This window comes from Mustela nivalis, assembly GCF_964662115.1.
Source record: "Mustela nivalis genome assembly, chromosome: 7".
In the NCBI taxonomy this organism is placed as follows: domain Eukaryota; kingdom Metazoa; phylum Chordata; class Mammalia; order Carnivora; family Mustelidae; genus Mustela; species Mustela nivalis.
The window spans coordinates 76,179,423-76,206,597 of record NC_139026.1 but is presented as its reverse complement, the minus strand read 5'-3'; the positions used below and the strand labels follow the sequence as shown (position 1 = coordinate 76,206,597).

The window sequence follows — 27,175 nt, the reverse complement described above, 5'->3', positions numbered from 1 at the left end:
ATTTTAAAATATTATTTTTTTTTACCTTGTCTCGTGATACTGCTGAAGGTAATTCTCTTGCTAGCCTGTTTCTCCTTTGTTCCTATAAAACACAACCAAACCAAACCAAAGTGTTTATCAGAGCATTGAAAGGGAAGCCTACTAAAAAATGTTCAGCTGAATTGAAAAGTGTGGAATAACTTACAGTATATCCTCTCACTGTTGGGACTCATGCCACAATTTTACTTTAAAACAAACAAGAAATCATTTAACCCAATGCTTCTCAATCTTTTTTTCTGCCCAACACACCTGAAGGATACAATACAACGTCAGTAACAGTGGCTCCTGTATGGGGGATTCTCAGTTGAGGGGTGATGGGCCAACATCTCTGCCTTTCCCACTGGAAGTCATTGATTTAAACTGTCCCCACATAAACATGTGCACAACCCTCCAGCACACCATGTGGAATCTTAAATGCACAGATGACAGAAAACTAATCCTTGAAAAAAATCACTCTAACCTGCATACCTGTGTGTTAAATTCATAAAACTCCCACACACAAGACCCTATAAATACCTGTGGTGGAGGTCATCCTTTAAGGATGTTCATTTTCTTTATCCTAAACCATCTCCCAGAAATAAACGTGGTGAAAACAGTTCTTTCTGTAACCTAATTTAACAGACTGATTGACCGCCCACTCTTCTAATTTACCAGTACTATCAGGTAGCTCTGGTACAAAGCTTAAGAAATTCTTAAATTCAGGGGCGCCTGGGTGGCTCAATGGGTTAAGCCGCTGCCTTCCGCTCAGGTCATGATCTCAGGGTCCTGGGATCGAGCCCTGCATCAGGCTCTCTGCTCAGCCGGGAGCCTGATTCCTTCTCTCTCTCTCTGCCTGCCTCTCTGCCTGCTTGTGATCTCTCTCCGTCAAATAAATAAATAAAATCTTAAAAAAAAAAAAATTCTTAAATTCAAATCAACAGGCAGTGAACACCTACTGTTATCAAGCACCGTGACAGGGGCAAGAGGGACAACAGAGAAAGATGGAGGTGTTCCTGGCTCTCTCGCAGGCAGCGACAAAGACACAGGAAAGCATTTAGGTTAAATAAAGTCAAAATTACTCCTAGGAAGAAACCATTTCATAAGCACTCTCAAACCTGCAAAAAAGATGTTAACAAAGCTTCTATGGTGATCTTTTATGCGTAAAGACTTTCTTTTTGACAGACACTTGGCTGATTTTCATCTTTTTCGTGAGGGAATCCAGTGATTAAAAAAATGTATCAGATGATAAAAATATGTGGATTTCAACAATCTTCAGAATAATTAAAATGTACATTTTGAAGAGGGACACAAAGCAAAAGGCAGGAGACTTTTGCTCCTGCAAAAATTTTCTGAATTTCTCATCATAGAAATTCTCATCATAGTCTGTTACCAACCAGTTATAACCTTGGCTATCCTGGACAATAGTCCTGGCTTATTTAACTTTGTTAACTGGACAGGTTACCAACTCTTTATAAGCCCTCAGTTTTGTAGTCTATTGTTACCATTACCTATCTTCAAAAAGTTGTTGTAAAGATTTAATGAGAATATCCAGATCAAGTTCTTTGTCATGGAATCGTTAAAAACAGACATACTCATTTGTCTAAGACAAAACAAAACTTAACAGAAATCATATCATAAATAACATTGTCAGTATTACAGAAAATTTGGTACATCGGTTTTCTCTTGAAGGTGGTTTCTATGTTCCAAGAACTAAACCCTTATTCTAAGATAGTGTATACACACTAATTTTTAACATAACTATTTTTTAGTGCACCTGCCAAGTGCTTGAAGTGCCCTACTCATGTCTGTTTAACCAAAGGACTGAAGCTGATGACCCAGAGTCCCTTCCAATTCCCAAATTGCACATTTACAATATTCTCTCCACCCATATGCATAAAAAGAAATTTTATAAAGAAGGGAACTAAGGTCTTACTGGATTAAGGAGCAGCAAAAAAATTTATTGTTCTTGGATAAAAGTAGCTGAGAATAAAAACAGCATGTGGATAAACTGTTTTATCCACCAGCGTTGGCTCCATGTGAGATCTTATACAACTTCCAAAATTCACTTCAAATGCGTGAAAAAAGAGCCATGAAGTGTAGCCACCTGGTACAGGTGAAAATGTATTAATTTATGTAAATCTTGGAATGTTTCCTTCCCAGCTTTCAGAGCCAAATGGAAACAATTTTAAACACTCACTTAGTTTTCCACTCTTCAACCTGAATAAACTACAACAGTTACTGAAAGGGAGCATTCATTAAATCAGTGAATCCTAGACCCCTCTGAATTAGCTGTGTAAACAGAAAATTAGAATAATGCCACCAGGTGGTTTTGAGAATTAGATTTAACATAACATAATGCCTTCAGCATACATCCTGGGATGTAACCAGACAATAACATGGTCCCACATATTTGATACAACTGATTTACAACGGATTTTTTTCTCTCAAAAGTGATAATTCAAATGGTATTTACCTCTATATTATTGTTCATTAGCCCACAAGCATCAGCAAAGTCTGGATGTTTTGTGTTGATATAAGCCAATTCAATTGCCACTAAGTTATGGACCTAGAAAAAAATAAAATTAGGCTATATACAAAAACATGTTGACTTAATTCTACTTTAGGTAATGTAAAACTTTGTAAACAGTTCTAAAAATGACAGTATGGGACACTGATGCCTGAGTCAATACTCAAAAAATATGTTCCAACTGATGCATATTATGCTACAGAATAATTTGCTCTCTTTTGAATTATTTATATCTCAGCATCTAAGATTGCACTTCAAAAGGGGTTAGGAAGTAAGATAGTTAGAAGTACTTTTTTAGGGGGAAAAAAAATTCCTTGATGCAAATCTTAAGTTCCAAGGCTTTATGTAATTTTGCTATTAAAATCTCAGATCATCTGCTATTCCGTGTCAAAGTTTCAGTTCAGATTCAACAAGAAACATTTCATAATCAGATATAAAAGATGTTAACTTTATTTGAGTAAAGGACACATGTAAAGACCTGAGATAATGACTGATAAGCTTTAATTAGACACACATGGTTTAAATATTATACATGGTTTGAAATTTTTTTTTTTATGTTGTTCGCGTATAACACCCAGTGCTCCATGCAATACATACCCTCCTTAATACCCATCACCAGGCTCACCCACCCTCCATCCCCTTTCCCCTCTGAAACCTTCAGTTTATTTCCCAGAGTCCATAGTTTCTCATGGTTCATCACCCGCTCTGATCTCCCCTCCTTCATTTTTCCCTTCTGATGTCCTCCATGCTATTCCTTATGTTCCACATGTAAGTGAAACCATAGGATAACTGTCTCCGTTTGACTTATTTCACTTATCATAATCCCCTCCAGTTCCATCCATGTTGATGCAAATGGTGGGTGTTCATCCTTTGTGATGGCTGAGTAATATTCCATCATGTATATGGACATCTTCTTTACTCATTTGTCTGTTTAAGGGTATCTAGGCTCCTTCCACACTTTGGCTATTGGGGACACTGCTGCTATGAACACTGGGGCGCATATGGCCCTTCTTTCCACTACATCTGTATCTTTGGGGTAAATACCTTGTAGTGCAATTTCTGAGTAATAGGGTAGCTCTATTTTTAACTTTTTGAGGAATCTCCACACTGTTTTCCAAAATGGCTGTACCAACTTGCATTCCCACTAACAGTATAAGAAGGTTCCCCTTTCTCCACAACCTCTCCCTCCACTTGTTTTCTGCCTTGTGAATTTTTGCCCTTCTAGCTGGTGTAAGGTGGTATCTCAATATGGTTTTGATCTAAATTTCCCTGATGACTAATGATGTTGAACATTTTTTCATGTATCTATTAGCCATCTGTATGTCTTCTTATGATACTTTATGTGGAAAACCCAAAAGACCCCACCCCCAAATTACTAGAACTTGTACAGAAATTCAGTAATGTGTTAGAATACAAAATCAATGTGCAGAAATCAGTTGCTTTCCTATACACTAACAATATAACTGTAGAAAGAGAAATGGGGGAATCGATTGCATTTATAATAGCACCAAAAACTATAAGATACCTTGAAGTAAACCTAACCAAAGAAGTAAAGGATCTACACTCTAGAAACTACAGAACACTTATGAAAGAAATCGAAGAAGACACATAAAAATGGAAAAACATTCCTTGCTCATGAAGAATAAACATTGTTAAAATTTCTATACTACCCAGAGCAATCTATACTTTCAGTGCCATCCTGCTCAAAATACCAATGGCATTTTTCAAAGTGCTAGAACAAACAATCCTAAAATTTGTATGAAACCAGAAAAGTCCCTGAATCGCCAAGGAAATGCTGAAAAAGAAAAACAGCTGGGGGCATCACGTTGCCTGATTTCAAGCTATATTACAAACCTATGATCACCAAGACAGCATGGTACTGGCACAAAAACAGACACATAGACCAAAGGAACAGAACAGAGAACCCAGAAATGGACCCTCAGCTCTATGGTCAACTAATCTTCAACAAAGCAGGAAAAAATATCCAGTGGAAAAAAGACAGTCTCTTCAATAAATGGTGCTGGGAAAATGAGACAGCTATATACAAAAGAATGAAACTCGACCATTCTCTTACACCATACACAAAGATAAACTCAAAATGTATGGAAGACCTCAATGTGAGGCAGGAATCCATCAAAATCCTATAAGAAAACATAAGCAGTGACCTCTTTGACATCGGCCACAGCGACTTCTTTCAAGGCAAGGGAAACAAAAGCAAAAATGACCTTTTGGGACTTCATCAAGATAAAAAGCTCTTGCAAAGCAAAGGAAACTGTCAACAAAACTAAGAGGCAACCCACTGAATGGGAGAAGATACTTGCAAATGACTCTACAGACAAAGGGCTGATATCCAAGATCTACAAAGAACTTCTCAAACTCAACCCCAAAAACAGTCAAGTCAAACAATGGGCAGAATACTTGAACAGACACTTCTCCAAAGTGGTTTGAAATCCTACTGGGACAATAATCAAATGGAAAGTTGAAAGTAATTTCTCTAGCACTGCAGAGATTAAACGAACTCCTTCATATGTGCTGCCTTAACAAATCTCAGGTATCAGGAGAGTACGAAACCGTCAAGAACCAAGGTGAAAAACATCTATTCAAATGAAATTCCAGTGATTCCATGCTATCACTAACTCTGATATCAGGCTTACTATATCCCTGCTCCTCTCAGCCTGGGGGTCACATTTGCTATAGGGAAACATCCAAGCAGCAGCGCTCACATTCTACACTTCCAGGAGTGGTTTTGTAGTCTTAGTAAACCTTAAACCTCCATTGGGGCTCACCACCTTCCTGAACCAAGGACCCAAATGCACTTTTAGTGACCAGAAAAGAAACAAAACAAAACACTCAGCCAACAAATAGAGACATAAAGGCAATCTCTAATGCTTATCCCATGTTTTTCCAAATTTCAGCATTTTTACAGATAGCAGCAACCCACAAAATAGTAGCAAGCAACCATGATATTACAGTACTGGGTCCTCAAACCAGCAAACTAGAAATGGCCAAATGACCCCAATATACCAGAGTTAAAATAGCTTGCTATATAAAGGCTCAGTATACTGGGGCTGGTGATAAAAACTAATTTTCCATTAGATCAGTGGTGCTATATAATAGAGCAAAGCTATTCACAATCCCCAACAATAACTCCATTCTCATGAAAACCTGTGGCTGCAGGCTAACAATGATTAAAATATGAAGAAAAATGTACCTTGTGTCAGAATTACTTGTGTCCTTCGAAATAAGAATGAGGTTCAGTTCTTTATCTTCCTAATACACTGGGAAACAAGCCTAAACTCAAAATTACTGCTATTGCTGTACAAAAAAACTTCTTTAACAGTGGTTATAATGATGACTTGTGAAAATAACAGCTCACCATTTCATTTGTAACAGGCAACCGTTTACGAAGAAGGCAAGTCACTACTTCAACTATGGCATCATGAAGTTTAGGGAATCGCAACAACTCCTATATATGATGGAAGCAAAATAGAATAGACTGCTTTGTTTAAAGGAAAATTAAATAATCACTGAAATACTCAATTAGAATTTAAGCTACATTTAAGCATACTACTTCAAATCACTTTCCAATGAGGAAAATGCATATTTTAAGTTATTTTTAGCCCACCTTCCATGTTTCCTCCCACCATAAGAAACCAGCACTTCCTGTCTTATACCACTCCAGCCTCTCGCAGTTACCTGTGTACTGTAATTGCTACAGTGCTGAATGATCCTTTGCATTTCCTCATGAACCAGTTCCACACAACGCAGGCTGGGTTCTTCCAGACGTTTGATTTGCCGCTTGACCAGTAACTCAAATGAAACTTCAGGCACAAACAAAGCAGGACGAGGACCCTAGAAAAATTTCTGAGCTCTTATTACAGCTATACAAAATTTCAGTTCTTCCCTAGGTTAAAATAAATGATGTTTTTTGGTATTTTTCATGAAAAGTGCTTCCTAATATCAGGTACGAGAACAAAAATAAAATTCATTTAAAAAGACAGTGCTAATGGTTAAAAATTATAATAAACCTTTAACCTCTTTTTTAAAAAAATCTAAAAATTAAGTATACTCACAGTAGCATTTCTAATGGCAGTCAAAATGTCAATAGTGTTAAGGCCACCTAGCGGGTCAACAGATTCTAAAGTTCGCCCAAAAGTCTCATGGAAAATATAACATATCCTAGCACCACCGCATCTGAAAGGCAATGAAGTACATGGTTTCCATTATTTACTAAAAGGGAAAGAAGCTACAAGTTAAAAGTCTTCCTATTAAGCTTTTAAAGTCTTGTTTTCTGAGACAGTCTCAGTTAAATAATTACATTTAGATCATTTCCATGTGTTCTCAACTCCATTATGAACGAGTTTCTAATTATTTTCTTTTAAAGAAGAGTCATTCCACAAAAGGCATTTGTCAAATGTATATGTATGTGTTTGTGTGCAAAGACACACACACACACAGAGTAAATATTCTGCCAAAAAACACCAGTTTACTAGGAACGACTAAACATCTTTTCTCTGCCCTAGTTTTCTACGAGTACAAGCTTTTTAAAAGACAATAAACAGTATCTTATTTATTTGTTTATTCAGAATTTACAGGAGAAATGGACAAACTTTTCCTTGGAAGGGCCAGCCAGTAAATAGTTTAGGCTTTTCAGGGCATACAGTTTCTGTCAAAACGACTCCACTCTACCACTGAGCAAAAAATGCAGCTATAGACAAAATACAAACAAATAAGCACAGCTTTGTTCCAATAAAACTTACACACACTAGAATATGGATTCTGCCTAATTTTAACATCATGAAATATTCTTTGAATTTTTTCCAACCATTTAAAAATGTAAAAATCCTTCTTAGCCAATGGGCTACATTTTGCTCCTGCTTTAAACAAATTAACTCTCTATTAAGCACTATACTTTCTTACAGTGGTCTAAGCAGAAGGTACAAGCCTACCATTATGCTAAGTGAAATAAGCTGGACACAGACAAATATTGTATGATTCCCCTCATATAAAATATCTAGAATTAGCCAATTCAGAGAGACAGAAAGTAAATTAGAGGTTACCAGGGACAGAAGGAGGAAGAAACAGAGAGATACTGCTTAATGGATACACAGTTTCTGTTGGAGTGATAAAAAAATTTTAGAAATAGACACCTTTTGATGATTGGACAATAGTGTGACTTTAATTGAATGCCATTAAATTATACTTAAAACGAATAAATTACCAGTCTGCCTCCAACCTTTCCCTTCTCCAAATAATCTTCCATAATGACTAGAATTATCCTTCTAAAATGGATACTCCTCTGACTGAAAGTGTTTTACTTCTATAGCAGGAAGTTCTCCAAAATCTGAAGATACTGGATTTTCCACAATCTTGTTCTTAGATGCCTTTGCTGCATTACCTCCTGTTACATCCCATCACTATATATGCAATTCTCTACATACACCCTATATTATTCTTTCCTGTACCAAAGCCTAAAACACCCTTCTACTTATTGCCTCTCTAAATTCTATTCAGAACCCAACCTAAACACATCTTTAGCTATGGCATGCTCCCAGTCCTGAGAGAAATGTAAATTGGTCTCTCTTCAATGTTTTAAAGGCTTAAATGATTACAAAGATTATTTGCTTTATTAACTACTTATAAAACTCCCCATAGGGCGCCTGGGTGGCTCAGTGGATTAAAGCCTCTGCTTTCAGCTCAGGTCATGATCCCAGGGTCCTGGGATCGAGCCCCGCATCGCACTCTCTGCTCAGCGGAGAGTCGGCTTCCTCCTCTCTCTCTCTCTCTCTGCCTGCCTCTTTGTCTACTTGTGATCTCTGTCTGTCAAATAAATAAATAAAATCTTAAAAAAAAAATCCCCATTTATGTTATAAGCACATTTCTGGAGACATAGTATTTAAATAAAAATACTTGATTATACGCCCGTTTGCCACATAATTGTGCCTTGTGTTACCTTGTTTTACCTTACCCACTAAGCTTTTTAAAGGTTCATCTTAATAATCTTTATTTCCCTTAATATGCCATATATATATATATATATTCTCACAGAACGTCTATCATTTTAAGCCAACTTATATATATTTTAAAAAAGATCTTAAGTAGGATGTTTTGTACTATTGCGAGACCCTTTGTGATGGGTAATATGTTTGTTTGAGGTTTTGTTTTTAAAAATGTAGCACTTGACTTTTTGCCAAGTTAAAAAAAAAAATAAGTATTACTCCAGTTGCAAAAAATATAAAATAACCAACCATTCACCAATGAGTTCAATACTGTCTTTATGGAGTTAACGCACATAAAAGGCCACCTGGGTCACACAAAAGTACATAGAATACTCACACAAGTGTACGTATAATTTCACAAGTGGTGAAACTGAATAAGCTCTGGGTTATACCAATTCTATTTTCTCATTTTGTTACTGTACTACAGTTATGTAAAATGTCAACACTGGGGAAGATGGGGTGAAGGATTAACAGGACCTAGGAAGGTACATTGATTTGCAACTTCCTGGAAGTCTATAATTACTTCAAAATTAAAAGTTTTCTTTTTTAAGTGAGTTCAGAGAAATGAACATTTTTATATACTGCTAGTAGTACAATAATACAATCTACTAACAGTATGACAACAGTAAGAAACATTGAGGATGTTCTTTCCCTTTGACACAGTAATTCCATTCTAGGAATTTCACCTAAGGGTTTACTCCAATACATGCCCCCAAAATAGTCCATCACAACACTGTTTACATATGTGTATGAATAAAAATGATCTATCAGTAGTAGAGTACTGGTTTAAGAGAGTATATCTAAAAAGTAAAATGCCATGTAAATTTTTTTTTTTTTTAAGATTTTATTTATTTTTTTGACAGGGAGAGAGGTCACACGTAGGCAGAGAGGCAGGCAGAAAGAGGCGGAAGCAGGCTTCCTACTCAGCAGAGAGCCTGATGCAGGGCTTGATCCCAGAAACCTGAGATCATGAACTGAAATGAAGGCAGAGGCTTAATCCACTGAGCCACCCAGGCGCCCCAATGCCATGTAAATTTTTAAGACTGAATACAGAAATGTATAATTAATATTAGCTGTTTGTGACAAGTTGATTTGAAGATATAATTCCAAAATAGCATGACAGTATTTTGATCTGATTTTTGAAATACAGACATTTAAAATGTTTTTTTTTTTTTTTAAAGATTTTATTTATTTATTTGACAGACAGAGATCACAAGCAGGCAGAGAGAGAGAGAGAGGAGGGAGCAGGCTCCCTGCTGAGCAGAGAGCCCAATGCGGGACTCGATCCCAGGACCCTGAGATCATGACCTGAGCCGAAGGCAGCGGCTTAACCCACTGAGCCACCCAGGCGCCCAAGACATTTAAAATGTTTTAAATGCTCAGAAAAATGTCTAGGTTCATGCCAAAATTAACAGGGACTCTGGATAGTGGAATTAAGTAATTTTGTCCTTATATTCTTCTTATCTGCATTTTTTTTTCTTTCATGAAAAATTAAAGTGTGTCTGTTAAAGAAACAAACATTTAAAAAGTTAAATTACCAAGTATTTTTAAATGCTTATCAAAGTCTTGTTAAAAAAAAAAACACACCTGAAATTTTTACTGTGCTTTACCTGTTTACAAAGCATTTTCACACATACATCAGACATGATCCTATAATTTCTGCAAAATACTCTTCTGCAGATTATAAATCACAATCAGAGAATCTCAGAGTTAAAGTCACTGTTACAAAAGCTAAAGTAAGGGGTGCCTTGTTGGCTCAGTGGGTTAAGCCTCTGCCTTTGGCTCAGGTCATGATCGCAGGGTCCTGGGATTGAGCCCCACATTGGGCTCTCTGTTCAGCGGGGAGCCTGCTTCCCATCCCCCACCCACACCGCCCTGCCTGGCCTGCCTCTCTGCCTACTTGTGATCTCTCTGTCAAATAAATAAATAAAATCTTTTAAAAAAGAAAAAAAATGCTTAAGTAACCCAGCAGATTTGGTCAGGTAACCAAATCCACAGAGAAATTTTTTACTTACAGTTCTGAAGTTTCAATATATTTTGCAGTTCCTTCAATAGTGTTACAATATTCTGTGGCGAATTTGGTAATAAGTTGGAGTAAAGTAGCACTTTTATCATCCACAGGTTCACCATAGCTATTTAGGAGAGACTGATACTGAGCAGCTAGAACATTTATTCTTGTTTTCAACTCTGGTAAGCAATCTCTGATGTGATGCATTAGTAACCTAATGAAAGGTTAGAAAAAAAGGATTTTAAAGTAAAACTATATTTTGAAGAACCAAACAAGTCAAATTTTTAAAATGCCAATAATGATAAAAGCTGTCAAATAATTTGTCCTGCCAGGAAATAATGCAATCTTAGGCTAGAAGTAAATACTTACTGAAAAAAAATGACATGAACAAAGACAACTTGATTAACACTTTTTAAACTTGCCTTCAACCCACCAAAATGTAGCATATGCTAGAGAACCAAATATAAATAGAAAAAATTTTGATTTCTGACTTATCTTTTACAATGAGTACTTAGCACAGTGAAAAATCAATCTTATTAAGATCTAAGTCCATCAGCCTTTAATTTATTTAGGGAATAAGATAAAAGTAAGAGAAAACAGCTTTCATTTCAGTCATTTATAAATTACCTAGAAAGGTTTTCCAGTTCTTCTACCATAAGTGGATATTAAGGATTCAAGGTAAATACTTCAAATTCTTTTTATGAATAAGAACAGAAGATATCCATTTAAAATAAGAATTGTTTATCTGAAAACTATACATTTTAGTTTAGTTCCTGAAATTCCAAGTGGAAATTAAGTCATCTGCTATCTAGTTCTATTACCAAAAGTAAATTGACTGTCAAGAACTTCATAATTAAGGCATTTAAAAAATTCCCTTGAGCATTCCTAGAATACATAATTTAATGCCAACCACCCAAATTAAAAGAAGACATCTACATTTTAAGGACCTACTGTACAAGAAACAAAACCTGAAACTGTACACATAAGAATGTTGTGAAAATATAAGGAACTAAAAAATCAGAGTTTTCGGACACCTACTGGCAAACCAAAAGGACCTCATTTTCCAAGAGTAAAAACGTTACCTGTTTAGAGTCCTAGCAAGATACTTTGTTCCATTTCTATTAGCCAGAGATGGGTATTTCTTTTGAAGAAATGCATATTCATCTCGGATTGAATCAGTTACACTCTTTTTATTGTTAATGTCCAGCTGGCTCCTAGGGTTGAAAAATAACAAACTGTTTAATTAAAAGTCAACTGTGTCCTCTGCATACCTTAGATGATGATGGTAGCACTGGACATTGTAGTAATGCCTGATATGGACTATGTTATCTAATTCTTGTAATAATTGTATGCAGTAGGTATTGGCCTATTTTACAGCAAAGGATGCAAGGCTCAGGGACATTAATTGACCCAGGGTTACATGTTAAGCACTTCCACCAAGAGTCAATCTTTGACTTGTAATACCTGAATAGTTTATGCCTCACTGGTACCATTAACTACGGTCAAAAGCAGTACTCTGAAGTAACAGGGATAGACAAGTAAAAAAAAAAGTATGACTATGACAACCAGCTGTGTATTTTACCCATACAGACAACTAATTTCTACCAAAAATAATTACTTAAAGAGCAGTCATTTACAAATGCAACAGTTTTATACCATGAAAAGAGAGTAGAGAATTAAAAATAACTGAAGTACGGGTGACATAGGACATATGAATAAAGCAGACACTGTAAAGGGTCTTCGGTATCACTTAGTAAAAACATTTTCATTTAGAAAAGGCCTGAGACCCAGGTGTCATTTAAATCAATGTTATATAGCTAGTTTATGGACAAAGTATGAGTAGAACCCAGATCTCCTATTAATTTCAGTGCTTCCTACTTTACAGGCTTTCGACTAAGAGAAATCTTATTTGAAATCTGCTCTCACCATGAGACTTTGGTAGATGTATAACTTGAGTCTTCTGATTATAAAATAAATATCAATTCCTACCTCACAGAGATGTTGTAAAGGTTCAAACTGCTCACAGGAGAGGGTCTAACGCATAGACACAATAGTAGTTTCCTTTCCATAATTACTGACACCAGCTATTTAAAATTAGGACCTTTAATAAAATTTCTCCAAGTCACATCCTGGCAATTATGATGGATCACTAATGCCAGAGGTGTTAAATGAATTTATTAAAATCCTTCCACCGTATTAACAAACTTTTTCTTAATCATGTGCAAATTAAATACATTTTTCTTTCCTTATCCAGTTCACTCCTCGTGTATAACATAATAAGCAGAAATTTTTCAAGCCTGGCTATTAAATTTTCATCCCATTTTATGGACTGCTTACTTTAAAAACACTTTCCATTACAAATGCCCACAGGAGGCTTTAGTGAATCTCTTTTCTTCCTTTACAGCAATGAATTCCTAGCAATATCAAGATTATAGTAAAAGGGGAAAAGAAGGATATCACATTTTAGAATGCTTTTAAAAATTCAGATTTGCTTTGAAATGGGAATGCTGCAATTCTTATTCTATTCTTGATTTCTAACCTGTTAACTACTCCAATTATTCCAAGTTTGACTGGTATAACTCTTCCCATCAATACATCCATGGCATCAGTACCGGCATCCATAAGGTCAAGTTTAGTGATTACAGCTAAGGTTCTGCGACCTGGTAAATGAAAAAAAAAGAAAATGATCCATTAAATAAAGCTATTAGGTATTAATAAAGAAAAATCCTCATCTATAATCTCTCCTTAACATTACCTCTCATCATTTTGGTAATGCTTTTCTAACCTTTGCTGACAAATACTTTTTAGAAGCTAATTTTAGGGGCACCTGGGTACTCAGATGTTAAGTGTCTGCCTTTAGCTCAGGTCATGATCCCAGGGTTCTGGGATCAAGCCCCGCATCAGGCTCCCTGCTTGTTGGGAAGACTGCTTCTCCCCCTGCCTGCCACTCCCCCTGCTTGTGTTCCCTCTCTTGCTGTGTCTGTCAAATAAATAAAAATAAAAAGATAAATAAATAAATAAATACTAATTTTAGAGACACCTGGGTGGCTTAGTCAAGTCATGATCTCAGGGTCATGAGATCAAGCCCTTTGTCAAGACTCCAGGCTCAGTGGGGAGTCTGCTTGTCCCTCTCCTCCGTCTTCCTGCTCCCTTCCTCCCTCCCTCCCACCTCTCAAATACATAAATAAAATCTATAAAAAGAAAGAAAAAAAAAGGGTTACATGCTCTATTGACTGAGCCAACCAGGTGCCCCTAGGGCTTATCTTTTAATCTAAAATGATGTGAGATAAAAATTTCTTAAAAACTTGAAATTAAAAAAAAAAAAAAACTTTAAAAAGTTACTGTTATGGTTATTTTAATTAGCAGTTTTAGCATTAACTTTTCCTACCAAATTTTTATTTCAAAGCAGGAAAAAAGAAACATGACATAGCTCACAGCTCACAGAACCATCAAATACTCAGGGAAAAAAAAAAGCTACTGTATGGGGCAAAGCCATATTTATCAGCAGCAATAAGAACTACTCACCTACAAGCTGCCATTTTATATATACTAAGAGATGCACACCACAGCATAAGTCAAATCCCATAAACTGATCCACAGTATGAACTAAATTGGGATTTATGAACATAATCCTTGGGGTTATGAATGCTTCATAAAAGGAGTTTACCTTTATTTCTAAGAATTCCCTCTGCCTTGTCTAAATGTTTCTTTCCTATCTCTGCAGAACATAGATACCATAATTTTCTACTATACCATAATAATCTACAATGATTACCTTTTATGACACTTATTCTTAGAAGTCAGCCATCCAAAATCTAAATCATTTTATTTATATAAAACAAACCCTCTTTGCAAAACCTGTTATAATGTTAAAATCATTAGGCAACTATTACAAATATGGACATTATATAAAGTGTTTTTGCCTTGACTATACAGGAACTAATCCATTAAAACTTTATTTTCCATCAGAATTTCTACTTGTAATTATAAGCAAAACAGGAACACATTATTTTTTAAATCTATATTAATAGCTAGAAAAATTACTTTTAAAAATAAATATTTCTTTCTTGAGGGTAGATTTACCACTGTTAACCAACCATCTCATCATTCAATATTAACATCTGTCCTTACCATCTGGATCTACCTCTCTTGAAATCTTAAGTGCCTCTGATGTTGCCATATCTGTATTAGCAGCAGTGACAGCAAGGATGATGGAATTTGGATTACTGATGAACCGAAGAATGAGCTCTCTGATTTGAAGCTCAATATCCTTAGGTTGATCACCTACAGGCACCTAAACCAAACAGAGATGAGCAAGGAACTAATAATAAAAACCAACTGAGCTGCCCCCACCCCCATTTAATCTATAGAATAGAGGTATTACCCCATTCACAGATAGTTAAAATGAAGAAAGAATATACACTGAAAAAATTAAATTAAAAAAGAGTACACTAGTACTAGTGGAATATATGAATTTAGGGGTATGTGAAAGTCGCAAAATGTACCTCTTGCAAATATCAAGTTTACCATGTAAAGGACTGGTCAATGATAACTATATAGAGACAAAATTCATTTGTTCATTCAATTAACAAGTATTTATTGGCAGCCTACTATATTTCAGGCACTGTTCTACATCAGATATGTCACAGTAGTGATTAAAAAAAGACAAATTCCTGTCTTCACAGAATTTATATTTTAGTGATGAGAAGTAGACAATAAGCAAATAAATATAGTATCCAGATGGTGGTTGAACTGTAGAAAAAAATTAAGCAGAACAAGAAGCTAGGGAATGATTAGAAAAGATTATACTTTTAAATAAATAGGATTATGCTTTTAAACAGAGTAAAGAGGGAAGAAGTCACTCAGATAATGACATTCAAGAGAATGAGTAGACGGGGAAACCTGCTTCTCCCTCTGCCTGCTGCTCCCTCTGCCTGTGTTTGTTTTCTCTCTGACAAATAAATTAATAAAATATTTTTTAAAAATAAAATAATTTTAAAAAAGAGAATGGGCAGGAACTGAAGCCAGTAAGGGAGAGGTACACACAGATATCTGGAGGAAGAATATTCCAGCAGAATGAACAGTAAGGGCGGAAAACTAGAGCAGAAGGAGTTAGAAGAACAGGGATACTTTCACTTTTAAGAACTTAAGCTTTGGGGCGTCTGGGTGGCTCAGTGGGTTAAAGCCTCTGCCTTTGGCTCAGGTCATGATCCCAGGGTCCTGGATGGAGCCCTACATCAGGCTCTCTGCTGAGAGCAGAGAGCCTGCTTCCTCCTCTCTCTCTGCCTGCCTCTCTGCCTACTTGTGATCTCTGCCTGTCAAATAAATTTAAAAATCTTAAAAAAAAAAAAAAAAAAAAAGAACTTAAGCTTTTACTGTGAATGAAATGAAAAACCATTGGCGAGATTTTGAGCAAAGGAATGACACAATCTAATTTTCACCTTAATAGCATCATTCTGGCGGCTTACTTAACAGATTATGAGGAAGACCTATTAGGAGGTTATTGCAGTAATCAAGCTGACAGGGTAGTGGCTAGATCAGGATAGTAGCTATAAACTTTTAAGATATAATGGAGTTCTGTATATATTTTAAATATAAGAAGAGCCGAAAGAAGGATCTTCTGAGAAAGTAGGGTGTGGAATAAAAAGTGTCAAGGATGACTACAAACTTTCTGGCTAAGCAACTAATAGGAAAGACTTGTCAATTATTGAAGTAGGGGAGACTACAGAGTGATGGAGTAAGGTTGAGGGACAGGTCAGCAATTTAGCATAAGACACATTAGTTTGAAATGCCTATTAGACACTTCAGTGTACATGTCAAATAGACAATTGGATATATGAGTCTGGAGATGTCTACATGCTGTCAGCAAACAGACACTCATGTATTTAAAGCCATAGTTTGAATGAAATCATCAAGAGGGGTTAAGTGTACCCAACTGACAAGAGGTCTAAAAACAGCTCTGAGGCACTCACTCTGGAGAAAATGGGAGGAAAGAAACCAGCAAAAGAGAGAGAAGGAATGGCCAGTGAGACTGGAGAGAAACCTGGTATCCTGGAAGCCAAGTAAAGAAAGTGTTTCAAGGAGAAGGGAATGGAGTTAATAGACCAAGTTGACTGGGGAAAAAAGAAAGCTGACTATTCTCATATGAGGTCAAGCAAAAACCACCACAACTGAAAACAAACATGACCAAATGCACAATGAGTAACAACTAATCTTTACCTTGGTCATTCCTGGCAAATCCACAAGTGTCAGATTGACAACATTGGGTGAAAAAATCTTAAGATGAATTGGCTCAGGGCTTACTCCCTAAAAATAAGTTTTAAAATACCATGTTAAAATCACATTAAAATTTAGGTGAAATATAAATGCTAAAGTACACCACATTTCAAGTAGACAGACACTAGAAGTTTTTACATATGAATTAAACCATAAACATTTCAGTAATCAAAACCTGATGAAACACATGACAAGTAAGACAGACAGCCGCATAGCAGGTGATAATTTTATCCAATTCTATCATTAATACACAAAATTTATTTCCCCTGCATTACTTCACATGCTTTTCTCTGGATTCTAAACAGACACAACTTCTTAAATATGTTTAACAGACTTAGTGCTGAACAAAAAGAAAACTATATCATTATCCAAATTTCCGATATTCTGGAGTAGACAGTGAGGCATGGGATAACAAGTCATCCAAATCAACCTGGCTCCTAATCTTTGAATATGAAGTAGCAAAAGTGTGTATTTTAAGAGATTCCCTGAAAAATTTATCCATATCTTAGCTCTCTGAATTCAAGTAGAGAGAATCTGGATAGTGAGAGATACCTCTATTTTCTCTCCAGACTGAGATTATTATCCAGATCGCCTTCTCTTCACCACTGGCCCTCTACAAGTTTTAAAGCTGAGCCAGCTATAAGTAAAAAGACACACAGAAAATATACATAACTTCTCTTTGCACGTGCCCTGCCCTTCTTTATCCTTGAAAACGCCATCTCATCTTACCTACACCTTGAATCTTCTTTCATTAACCCAGTGAAAATTCTAATTTCCCAGAAGGCTTTTTTAGAACATCTTTTACTCTTGAGTTCTATTAGATTACTCCGAACTACTTATCTATTTCAAATACACCAATGTTCCAAAGTCATATGCTTATACTCAGCATACCTACTCACGTATGTGTACTTCTCAGGGATTCCCTTTCATGTCCAATACAAAGCTTTGCTCAAATGCCTTTAAAATTCCAATCTCACAGATATTTTAAATCTTTCAGGGCTTTATGTTAGGCACAGGAATTCATTTAGATATTTATACATATGAAATTACTTACATAAGATCAAAGTATCATTTACTTCATTACAAACATGACTTAGGGAAGGAGAGACTTTTCACAGATTTGGGGGTAAGGGACTTCTCATCCTTTGGACACTGTGGGTAAGAAAACCTGCTAGGTAAGTATATCACATCCCCACCATAAATTAAACATCTAATTGGTATATAGACTCAATCCTTCATGACATTCAGTTTAGTGTAACTAAAACTTTCCCTTCTGAAAGCAAAGTAGTGGATGTAGTCACATCCACTCTAAATTCTAGCCCTATGTAAAATTTCTATTTTAGTATATGTGCTGCCAAAGCAAGCACTGTAAAATTCCTAAATTCAGTAAATTCATGGGAATGCAGGAAAGAATTCAGACTGGTATTATGATTAACAACATCCCCAAAGTCAAGATTATCCCCAATACAATTACAGGACTAAGGACAATATAATCTAGTCCCTTACCGCTTTTTCTGCTTCTTCTATACAACATATTACTAGAAATTCAAGAAAGTATGGTAGCAGCAGCAGCAACTTGAAGGTTACCAGTTTAATAATGAATAAAGCTTAGTTGGTCAAAGAGATAAATATCCTGACTAGGCATAAAGAACTGATATGGCTCCCAAAATGCCTTTTTGTCAGGACAACCTCTCCAGCACAGCATCTGGGAGATAAAAGGGCTCAATGAATATTTGTTGAATATTAATATTGGGCTAGGGCCCACTTGTGGGATTAAATGGCCTCTGGATAATACAAGAATGGAGGTTTAAAAAAAAATTTTAAGGAAGGGAACAAAGAGAAAGTTAGCAAGAATAAACCAGGAGAGAAAACAGAAGCATTTACAGGAAGCAGTGACAGTGCCTGGTGTCAAGATTAATGGCATATTGAATACCTAACCTAGTTTAAATTCTCACAGTATTAGAAAACAGGAAAACAATTCAGTAGTTAATGTTAGTTTTTAATTTCACTGAAAAAAACCTCTCTCTTTGCTTTCCTAAGTGAATCTAGCCTTACTCAGGTAAGAAAGAGAGCTCTTCAAAATCTCAGAAGTTATATAATCCCTCTTGAGTTAGAGTACAGTCTATCAGAAGAAGATAACTTATTGTAGCAGTATTAAATAGAAAAATTATACAAGTGGTATGTATATCATAAGATTAAGAATAAACATCTAAATGAAATATCTTATAGTATATATAAGCTCTAAGAAACAAGTGGGATTTTAAGTAAGGTTTTTACATATTTGTGAAAACCTCCATTAGTTTCAAATACCAGGACTAGGAATTTACAATGCTCATCATACATTATATACAGAATACTCTCAATGAGGGGCACCTGGGTGGCTTAGTCATTAAGCATCTGCCTTCAGCTCAGGTCAGGATCCCAGGGTCCTGGGATCGAGCCCCGCATCAGGCTCCCTGCTCAGCGGGTGGAAGGCTGTTTTTCCCTCTCCCACTCCCCCTGCTTGTATTCCCTCTCTCGCTGTGTCTCTGTCAAATAAATAAATAAAATATTAAAAAAACAAACAAAAAAGAAGAATCTCAATGATATATTTACTGACATTTATATGTTCCAACTCTAAAAGATGCCTACCTTATTATTTCCTGAAATCCTTTCTGTTTCATTTTCAATTTCTTGTCGAATTTCATCAAAATCCGTGTAAAGCTAGAAATTATTGAAACAAAAAGCACAACACTCATAGCAAGCTCAACAGTTTTTAAGTGAGGGGTTAATAAATTTCAAAGAAGTCTATGAGTCTGCTTCAGAGAATTAGTAAATTCTAACATAAACACATATTTTCTGAGCCAAGGAGTTTTATATGAGTTTTTCAAAGCTGCCTGATCCCACAAAAGTTAATTTCCAAATTACAATAAAGCTCAACTTAATGTGTTTTCCAAATAAACTGCTATGGTTAGAAATGTTACTAAGGGAAAATTTACAAGGAGCAGTGGCTTCAAGGTAATATACCACACCACCAATGATAAGGAACTAAATTACCAAGTACTTGTAAATTTTTCAAAAATGTTTTTTCCTCATAATATTCTTGTGTGATCAATTACCTTATTTTTGGTGTGAAGAAATTTACCCCATTCTTCTGCTTCAACCCCTGAAAAAGAAAAACTCCATTTATTGGAAACTATGGGAACTACCTTTTTATCTCAGGAGTTCAAAAAGGCAACATAATTATCACTTGTTTCTATTTTGCCACTGACAAGCAGTATTTTAAGATCTACTAAATTGTACTTTCATATTTTAAAAACTGTATCCTGGGGCGCCTGGGTGGCTCAGTGGGTTAGGCCGCTGCCTTCGGCTCAGGTCGTGATCTCAGGGTCCTGGGATCGAGTCCCGCATCGGGCTCTCTGCTCAGCGGGGGGCCTGCTTCCCTCTCTCTCTCTCTGCCTGCCTCTCCATCTACTTGTGATTTCTCTCTATCAAATAAATAAATAAAATCTAAAAAAAAAAAAAAAAAAACTGTATCCTGTATTTCAAGCAGTGACTATTTTCAGTTACTCACAGGTCTTCCTTTTGAAATCTAGATCCTACAAATAAAATTGTTCACTTCATATTTTGTATGTAACTATATCATAGCAAAAGTATATGCTTTGTTTTTAAGTATCTTACACATAAGCAGTTAATATAATGAAAGTAACTCAAGCAAATGGCTAAAAGAAAAACTAAATCCTACTGAGTAATGCGAAAAGCACACATAATAGGTTTACACACATAAGGTCAAAGTTTGTAATATGTGAATGAAATAGCTATTAAATCCACTTTTTTAAAATTTGGTTTCCTGCTGGCTACCTGTAAGTTACAACTTGGTATTCCTTTAAAGAGCTCCGTCAGTAGTGCATTCTGTGATTCATATGCATTTTCAAAGGTAAATGTTCCCCCCTTGGAAGTGAACGTTAGAAAGAAATGAAATGAGTGTGTGTTGGGAAGGATGGTGGGACAGAGGACTCTAGCATAACTATTGTAGAGATGCTACTCTCCATGAAGTTTTCCAGTAATAGGTCTGTTCTTCCTGCACTTGCTGAAAAAAAAGGAAAATATATTCACTGTAGGCCCTGTTTCAAGTGGTCTAAATCTTGGCGAGCAAGTTTTATTCTGGTTTTCTCAAAGAAACTAGACGTGTTTAATTGTACAAAGCTAACCTAACTGCCTTCCCTAAGCACAGTTATTTTGCTTTCACCAAATTTAGAGTTTTAAATGTCTTAATGAGTTTATGAATAATGCATTATCAGCCACTGAAATCAAAATAAAAATGACTAAAAGATTTTCAAATAAATATTGAAGAAAAACTTATTTCTTTGGTGGAAATAAGGCAAATAAAACTGGATCCTTTTTGCAAGTAAAATGCTCACCTACTTGAAGCTTAGTACCTTCTTCCAAGAAGTCTCATTGGAGGACAGGAGTAATCTAGGTGAACAGAACTCACAGAGGCAAGTACTACATACCAAAGGGGTGCTTTTAATTTACCTTATCATATACAAGAGGCCTGGCTTAACAAGCATGTTCTTAAAAATAAAAATAAAATAAATTACATTCACCACCAAAAAAAGCCTGTATTCTGATGCAATGCCAAGAGGTAACAAGAACCACCTGCAATCAATGTAGATAAGCAAATAAAAATGGAAGAAAAATAATGCACACAGCCTGTAAGAGTACATAAGCACACATGCAGGCATACTAGAAAAAGAAGGGTCAAAAACAAATGGATAAAGGAAACCTTTAGAAAGGTGTCTTGAGTTTTTCCATGTAGCAGGGTCTGTAGTTAAAGAGAAACAGTACAGAATGAGAAGTTTAGTGCTTATCCCTAATATTTTAAACCTTTTTAAAAACTCAAATGTGCAGAAACCTGAACACATTTCAAATGCACAGAGCATTCAATTATTCAAACTTTACAACTGTAATCCCACTACAATTAATTATAATTAAAGGGATGTAGAGATTTTAAGTGATATAAATGAAGCATACTATGTGTCATAACTTACTGTTATTTTCCATTACAACTAATTGTGTTACCTCTGGTTTCTAGTTCTAACACATCTGGATTAAGATTAATTCACTCTTCAAAATTTTGCCTTAAATATTTGATATACTTGCTTTCTATGACTATGAGAGAAGATAAATGGCCTGGTACAAAAAAAGCTACAAAGCATACCCAATACATCTTTCAACACCTCGAAAGTAAATATATACAAGTATTTACCCTATTCACAAAGATTGAGCTATGTAAGGGATTATTATGTTCTTTGAAATATAAACTGGATTTAAAAGAACACAAACAATTTTGGTCTTTAATCAGCATGCTACTTCTGGATTTTGCCTAAAAAGAAATCTGAGGAGAGCTTGATTTATTTCTTAAAATATATGAAAAATAATCATGAAGTTCAAAGTTCAAACAAAACCACCATCTTACTCTAAAATAGCATGAATATGTTTTTGTAAGATTTTTTTCAGAAAATTCTTTTACATTGGCAATAGGGGATGCAGGCTAAGAAATTTAATACACTGACACCTCAATTATCCTATCTGGTTGGCAGAATGAAGGACTCAACATAGAATAAAATTTCCTGATAACTAAATGCTGCTTATTAAACATTAAAATACTTTATTTTAGTCAGTTTTGATGGAGCTGTATCTAAAATGGGTTATACTACTCCATGTCATCCTAAAACACACTGCTCTTAAACAAACCTATTATTGATAATGTAGGCCTCTCTCATATAGCAAAGCCCTCTGAGGCTATAAATCTCTATACAAAATGGTTAGAGACTGATTTTTTCTTTTTTGAATTTTCCATCTGGTTATGTTTTCCTCCCTCTCTCCTCTCTGGTTATCAGACTGGAGGAAGTTCATACTCTTGTGGCTAACTGTTTATCTGCTTCATTGTTTCTGATTTTCTCTGGGTTACAATGATTTATGATAAGGTAGACTGTTCATATTGAGGATAAAGAGACTCTGGTGAGACACTATGGAACTATGCTAGTTATTAATAGGACATATGAAATTTAATACTCAAAACTTATTTAATCTCTTTTGTGTTATGGGTAGCTGAGTTGTCATTTTAAATGAGGTTTTACGTTTTATGTAAAATATAAGCACTAAGCTTTGAAAATATATAGAGAGAAGTTAAGATATGCAGATTTGCTGACCACCACCAAGAAGAGACACATCCAACAAAATACAGTGAACATACAAGCAGAGATACTGAGGAACTGACACTTCTGTAGCTGAAATGTACACCCTTTTCTCAAAACACTGCCCAGCTCTGCCAACAGTTTCTGAAAGGCATGATATCTATCATCTGCCCTTTTCATGGTGACTGAAAAAAATAAAAAGTTAAAAGAAAGAGACCTAATTAATGCCATATGGTTCCTTAAAGCTTAAGGTATTTGGTTGATGTGAAGACATAACTTAGTGGGAATGAAATTTTAAGTGTTATTCTATATATATAAAGCTGAACTGAACCATAGGTTACTACAAAACGACTAAGTTCAAGGCTCTAAATTTCAATAATACAGAAATATTACAGAAATGCAAAGTGATAAATAATATATCAATACACTAACTAATATAATTAAGAGGCTCTTACATGTCCTCTGGCAATTTATCCAAAAATATTACTTGTTAACACCTACAACTTCATTAACCTGCTTCAGTGATTAACTTTCTACATCACAATAGGGTTTTTTTTACTTCCTTAAAAAAAAAAATCAGGCTATCATCACCAACACTCCTATAAAAATGGAAAAATAAAATACGAATTAAAGTAACTTCAATTTCATCAATACTATCATCCCTTCTTAGATCAGAATCTAAGAAATAGAATGAAAGTGCATTGTAACAGATCTCTGCAGAAAAGCAACAAACATGGTACAGTACTGCAAATGTATTCATTAGAGCATTTTACAGTTTTATAAATAAGACAGAAAGTCTGAGCTACAAACTGAAGATAAAATATATTATTTGCATCAAACATTCCAACCTCACCGATATAAATAGGACATATTCTTAATAAGCAATTTAATATCCATTTATAGACCTAGCATTTCTCAAAATATTTTCAGTTTAACCAAAGAAGGACTGCAATAAAGGACAGTGTATATTTTCTTATCTTAATATTCCACATTTACTACTGCAGGAATGGGTGGATCTGAAAAATCAGAATAGTATGTGCTATGCAGGCAAGGCTTGGCAAGAGAAAGATTGCAAAAAAGAAATAAAATAAAATAACCAAACTCTTTCTAAAAATAATATTTTATTAGCTTAAAGGGCAAAAGATTCAAAATTAGCAAGTACATGGTAAGACCAGAAAAGGGAAGGTGAGATAACACTGCTATACTGAAAAAGCAAAGTCGTTTTAATTGTATTTAAAATCTCTGAGCTAAAACCTAGATTAAGTTTCTAATTCAAAGTTAAAATATAAAAACATTGTTTTAAACACTAGGGAAAAAAAGTTACTTATTATTAAAACACTCCAAAAGACACAAAAACTTTTTCTTTAAAATAATTGATTCCTATTTACCCAGTACCTCACTAAATCCTCCCTAAGCATTAATGACAGCTTACTAATAAGGGGAATTACCAAAAAGGTACTATTCCAAACAAATCTACTCACGGTCCTCAAAAAAACAAAACTTAACGCTTTTTTCACAAGAGAAATGATGCATTCTACTTCTCTTTACAGGACTCCTGCTTTTGTTATAGCCACTGATTTGTCTAATCAATTCATGTATTTTTAAGCAAATTTTTCAAGCAAAAATGAATAATTTTTAAACAATTTTTATTTCAATTCTAAAATTTACCATTTTCTTCTCCCGTTGTTTTTCGCTTATCTTCAGGTGAAACATGGACTAGTTGCAGAATGAGAGGTCTCCGGGTAACAATACCAGTGCCTCTGGGAAGCAGGTCCCTCCCCACTAGGCTTTCTAGCACTGAGCTCTTTCCACTGCTCTGAAAACAAAATACACAAGAGCAAAATTAGTTTCTCCACAGAGAGTGTTAGGGGGTGGGGGAGCAGGCAGGCAAAGGGAGAAGGAAAAGCAGGTTCCCCGCTAAGCAGAGAGCCCACACAAAGCTCAATTCCAGGACGCTGGGATCATGACCCAAGCCAAGGCAGATGCTTAACCAACTGAGCCAACAGGTGTCCTCCTACAGATTTTTTTTATAACTCAATAAAACTATACTAACAAAGCACCATACAAAGAAATTAAAGGAAAAATTATTGCAAAAATGTTTAAATAAAATTAAAGTTCAGTTACATTTTCTATTATATGAGCTTTATTTCTTTATAATTAAAAAAAGAGAATATTAAAATTCCACTCTCAGGGCGCCTGGGTGGCTCAGTCATTAAGCATTGCCTTCCGCTCAGGTCATGATCCCAGGGCTCTGGAATCAAGCTGCACATCGGGCTCTCTGCTCAGCAGGAAGCCTGCTTCTCCCTCTCCCGCTTCCCCCTGCTTGTATTCCCTCTCTTGCTATTTCTCTCTCTATCAAATAAATAAAATCTTTAAAAATAAATAAATAAAGTCCCACGACACCCCCCCCTCGGGCAAAATTTAAAAAATAAAGTCCCACTCTCCTAAAATTTTCCCACCTTTTTCGATACTCTCCCAACCAGGTTTTCAAAACCTGTATAATACTGGTATGTAACATTATGCCTATGAGACCATATTAATTTAAATGGGGTAGTTTTATAACCTGCTTTTATTTTTAATGTAGCAATCATGGATAATATTCCCTATCAATATACTAATTTCTGCATTTAAAAGTTAAGTAGTATTCTACTGTTTGTAAAGCTAAACATTGACTTGGACATTTAAGTGGTTTTTGCTATTAAGAACACTGCAGTGCACATGCTTTATACACATAACATTACTCACATATTATCAGTTTTATACATTAAATGAAATGGCTATGATTAAAGAGCACAGAGATTTTAAGTATTCACATACTGTCAGACTACACACGGAATGGCAGGAACCAAGCTATACTTCCCATGCAATTTGCTGCACCCCCAACAGCACTGGAATTATCACTTTCCTTAACCTTTGCTACTTTGATAGATGAACAGTGACAACTCATTTAAATTTACATTCCTTAATTACTAAAGTCAAGGATCATTTTGTTTAAAGGCCTTCTGTATTTTTCAGTGATTGTTCAAATGCTGGCATTTTATGTTTCTTATTAGTTTTATAAAACTGTTTATCCTTGCATTTCATTTTCTGTTTTGAATATTTCCCCTTTTTATTTTGAAAATTTCAAAGCCACAAGAGTTTTGAGAATATTAACAGTGGAGTTTCATATCTTAACAAAGATGCACCAATTAATTTTTGACATTTGCTTTATGTCTGTTTATGTCTATTTCACACATCCACTTCTTGTTCTCTTTGAGAATTATATATAGATATAGATATAGATATATCTATGATATAAATATAGATATATCAATATATCTATGATATAGATATAAATCTCATAAATATATCTAGATATATATATCTCATGACACTTCATTCCTAAATATTTGCAGCATATCTATCTCTAAGAACATTCACAAGGGCATTCTTCTATATAATCATATCCAATGAGAACACTCAGGAAACTTAACATAGATACAATATTAAAGGACAGCAAATTAACAAATAATACATAGTCATTTTGATTCTCTGAAGCATGTTCTCAGTAGGTTCCTCAGGAGGGCTAATAGAAGCAATATTCTTCAAATTCTAACATATATGTAACACTTTGGGACTTTTATACCTGAAAATCAGAATGATTATATATAAAATCTTGGGTTCATACACTCTTGAATATCTTAAGACATAAAATTTCCACAATAAATTGTGTCTTCTCTCATAAGTCTTCTCATAAATATTATTTTCTCTCCTGAACAGTTACTTTTGAAAGATATGGCAAAAATCTGATTTTCCTTCTAAGAGACTTCGTGAATTCTTGCCTACATGTCTGAGGGCTTTTTATTTTTCCTTTAAAGTCCAATAATTTACTAGACTACGTTATATCTCAAGGTTGATCTTTCCGTGTAAGTGTTCTCAGGTATGTGTTGTGCTTTTTCAAAACGGAATTCCAAATCTGTTTTTAATTCAGCTAAATTTTTAGTATCTGTTCCCCTACTAGCTTTATTGGGGGGGGGGTGCGCAGCACTCCCATTATACATATGTTGGATCTTCTCTGCCTCTTTTCAATGTTAGCTTCTGCCAAATTTGTTTTACAACTATTTCTTACCCTTATTTTTTTTTATTTTTTTAATTTTATTTATTTATTTGACAGAGAGAAATTACAAGT

The 27,175-nt window shown here is 35.1% G+C and overlaps 1 protein-coding gene across 8 annotated transcripts in view; it reads right to left on the bottom strand.

Moving 5' to 3' along the window:
* Positions 1–27,175, bottom strand: part of DNM1L (dynamin 1 like) — a 50,833-nt gene that overhangs the window by 5,977 nt on the left and 17,681 nt on the right. For 4 of the 8 annotated variants that reach the window (XM_082738631.1, XM_082738632.1, XM_082738635.1 and 1 more), the window contains exons 2-15: positions 24,676–24,823; positions 21,594–21,632; positions 19,927–19,973; positions 19,460–19,531; positions 16,772–16,858; positions 14,684–14,846; positions 13,092–13,212; positions 11,635–11,766; positions 10,560–10,766; positions 6,619–6,739; positions 6,242–6,397; positions 5,922–6,011; positions 2,492–2,584; positions 26–82 (exon numbers count right to left, since the gene is read on the bottom strand). In XM_082738631.1, the coding sequence (XP_082594757.1) occupies positions 26–82; positions 2,492–2,584; positions 5,922–6,011; positions 6,242–6,397; positions 6,619–6,739; positions 10,560–10,766; positions 11,635–11,766; positions 13,092–13,212; positions 14,684–14,846; positions 16,772–16,858; positions 19,460–19,531; positions 19,927–19,973; positions 21,594–21,632; positions 24,676–24,823 (1,533 nt within the window). The remainder of the gene's footprint in view (positions 1–25; positions 83–2,491; positions 2,585–5,921; positions 6,012–6,241; positions 6,398–6,618; positions 6,740–10,559; positions 10,767–11,634; positions 11,767–13,091; positions 13,213–14,683; positions 14,847–16,771; positions 16,859–19,459; positions 19,532–19,926; positions 19,974–21,593; positions 21,633–24,675; positions 24,824–27,175) is intronic. The other 4 variants (XM_082738633.1, XM_082738634.1, XM_082738637.1 and 1 more) reach the window with 1 other exon arrangement.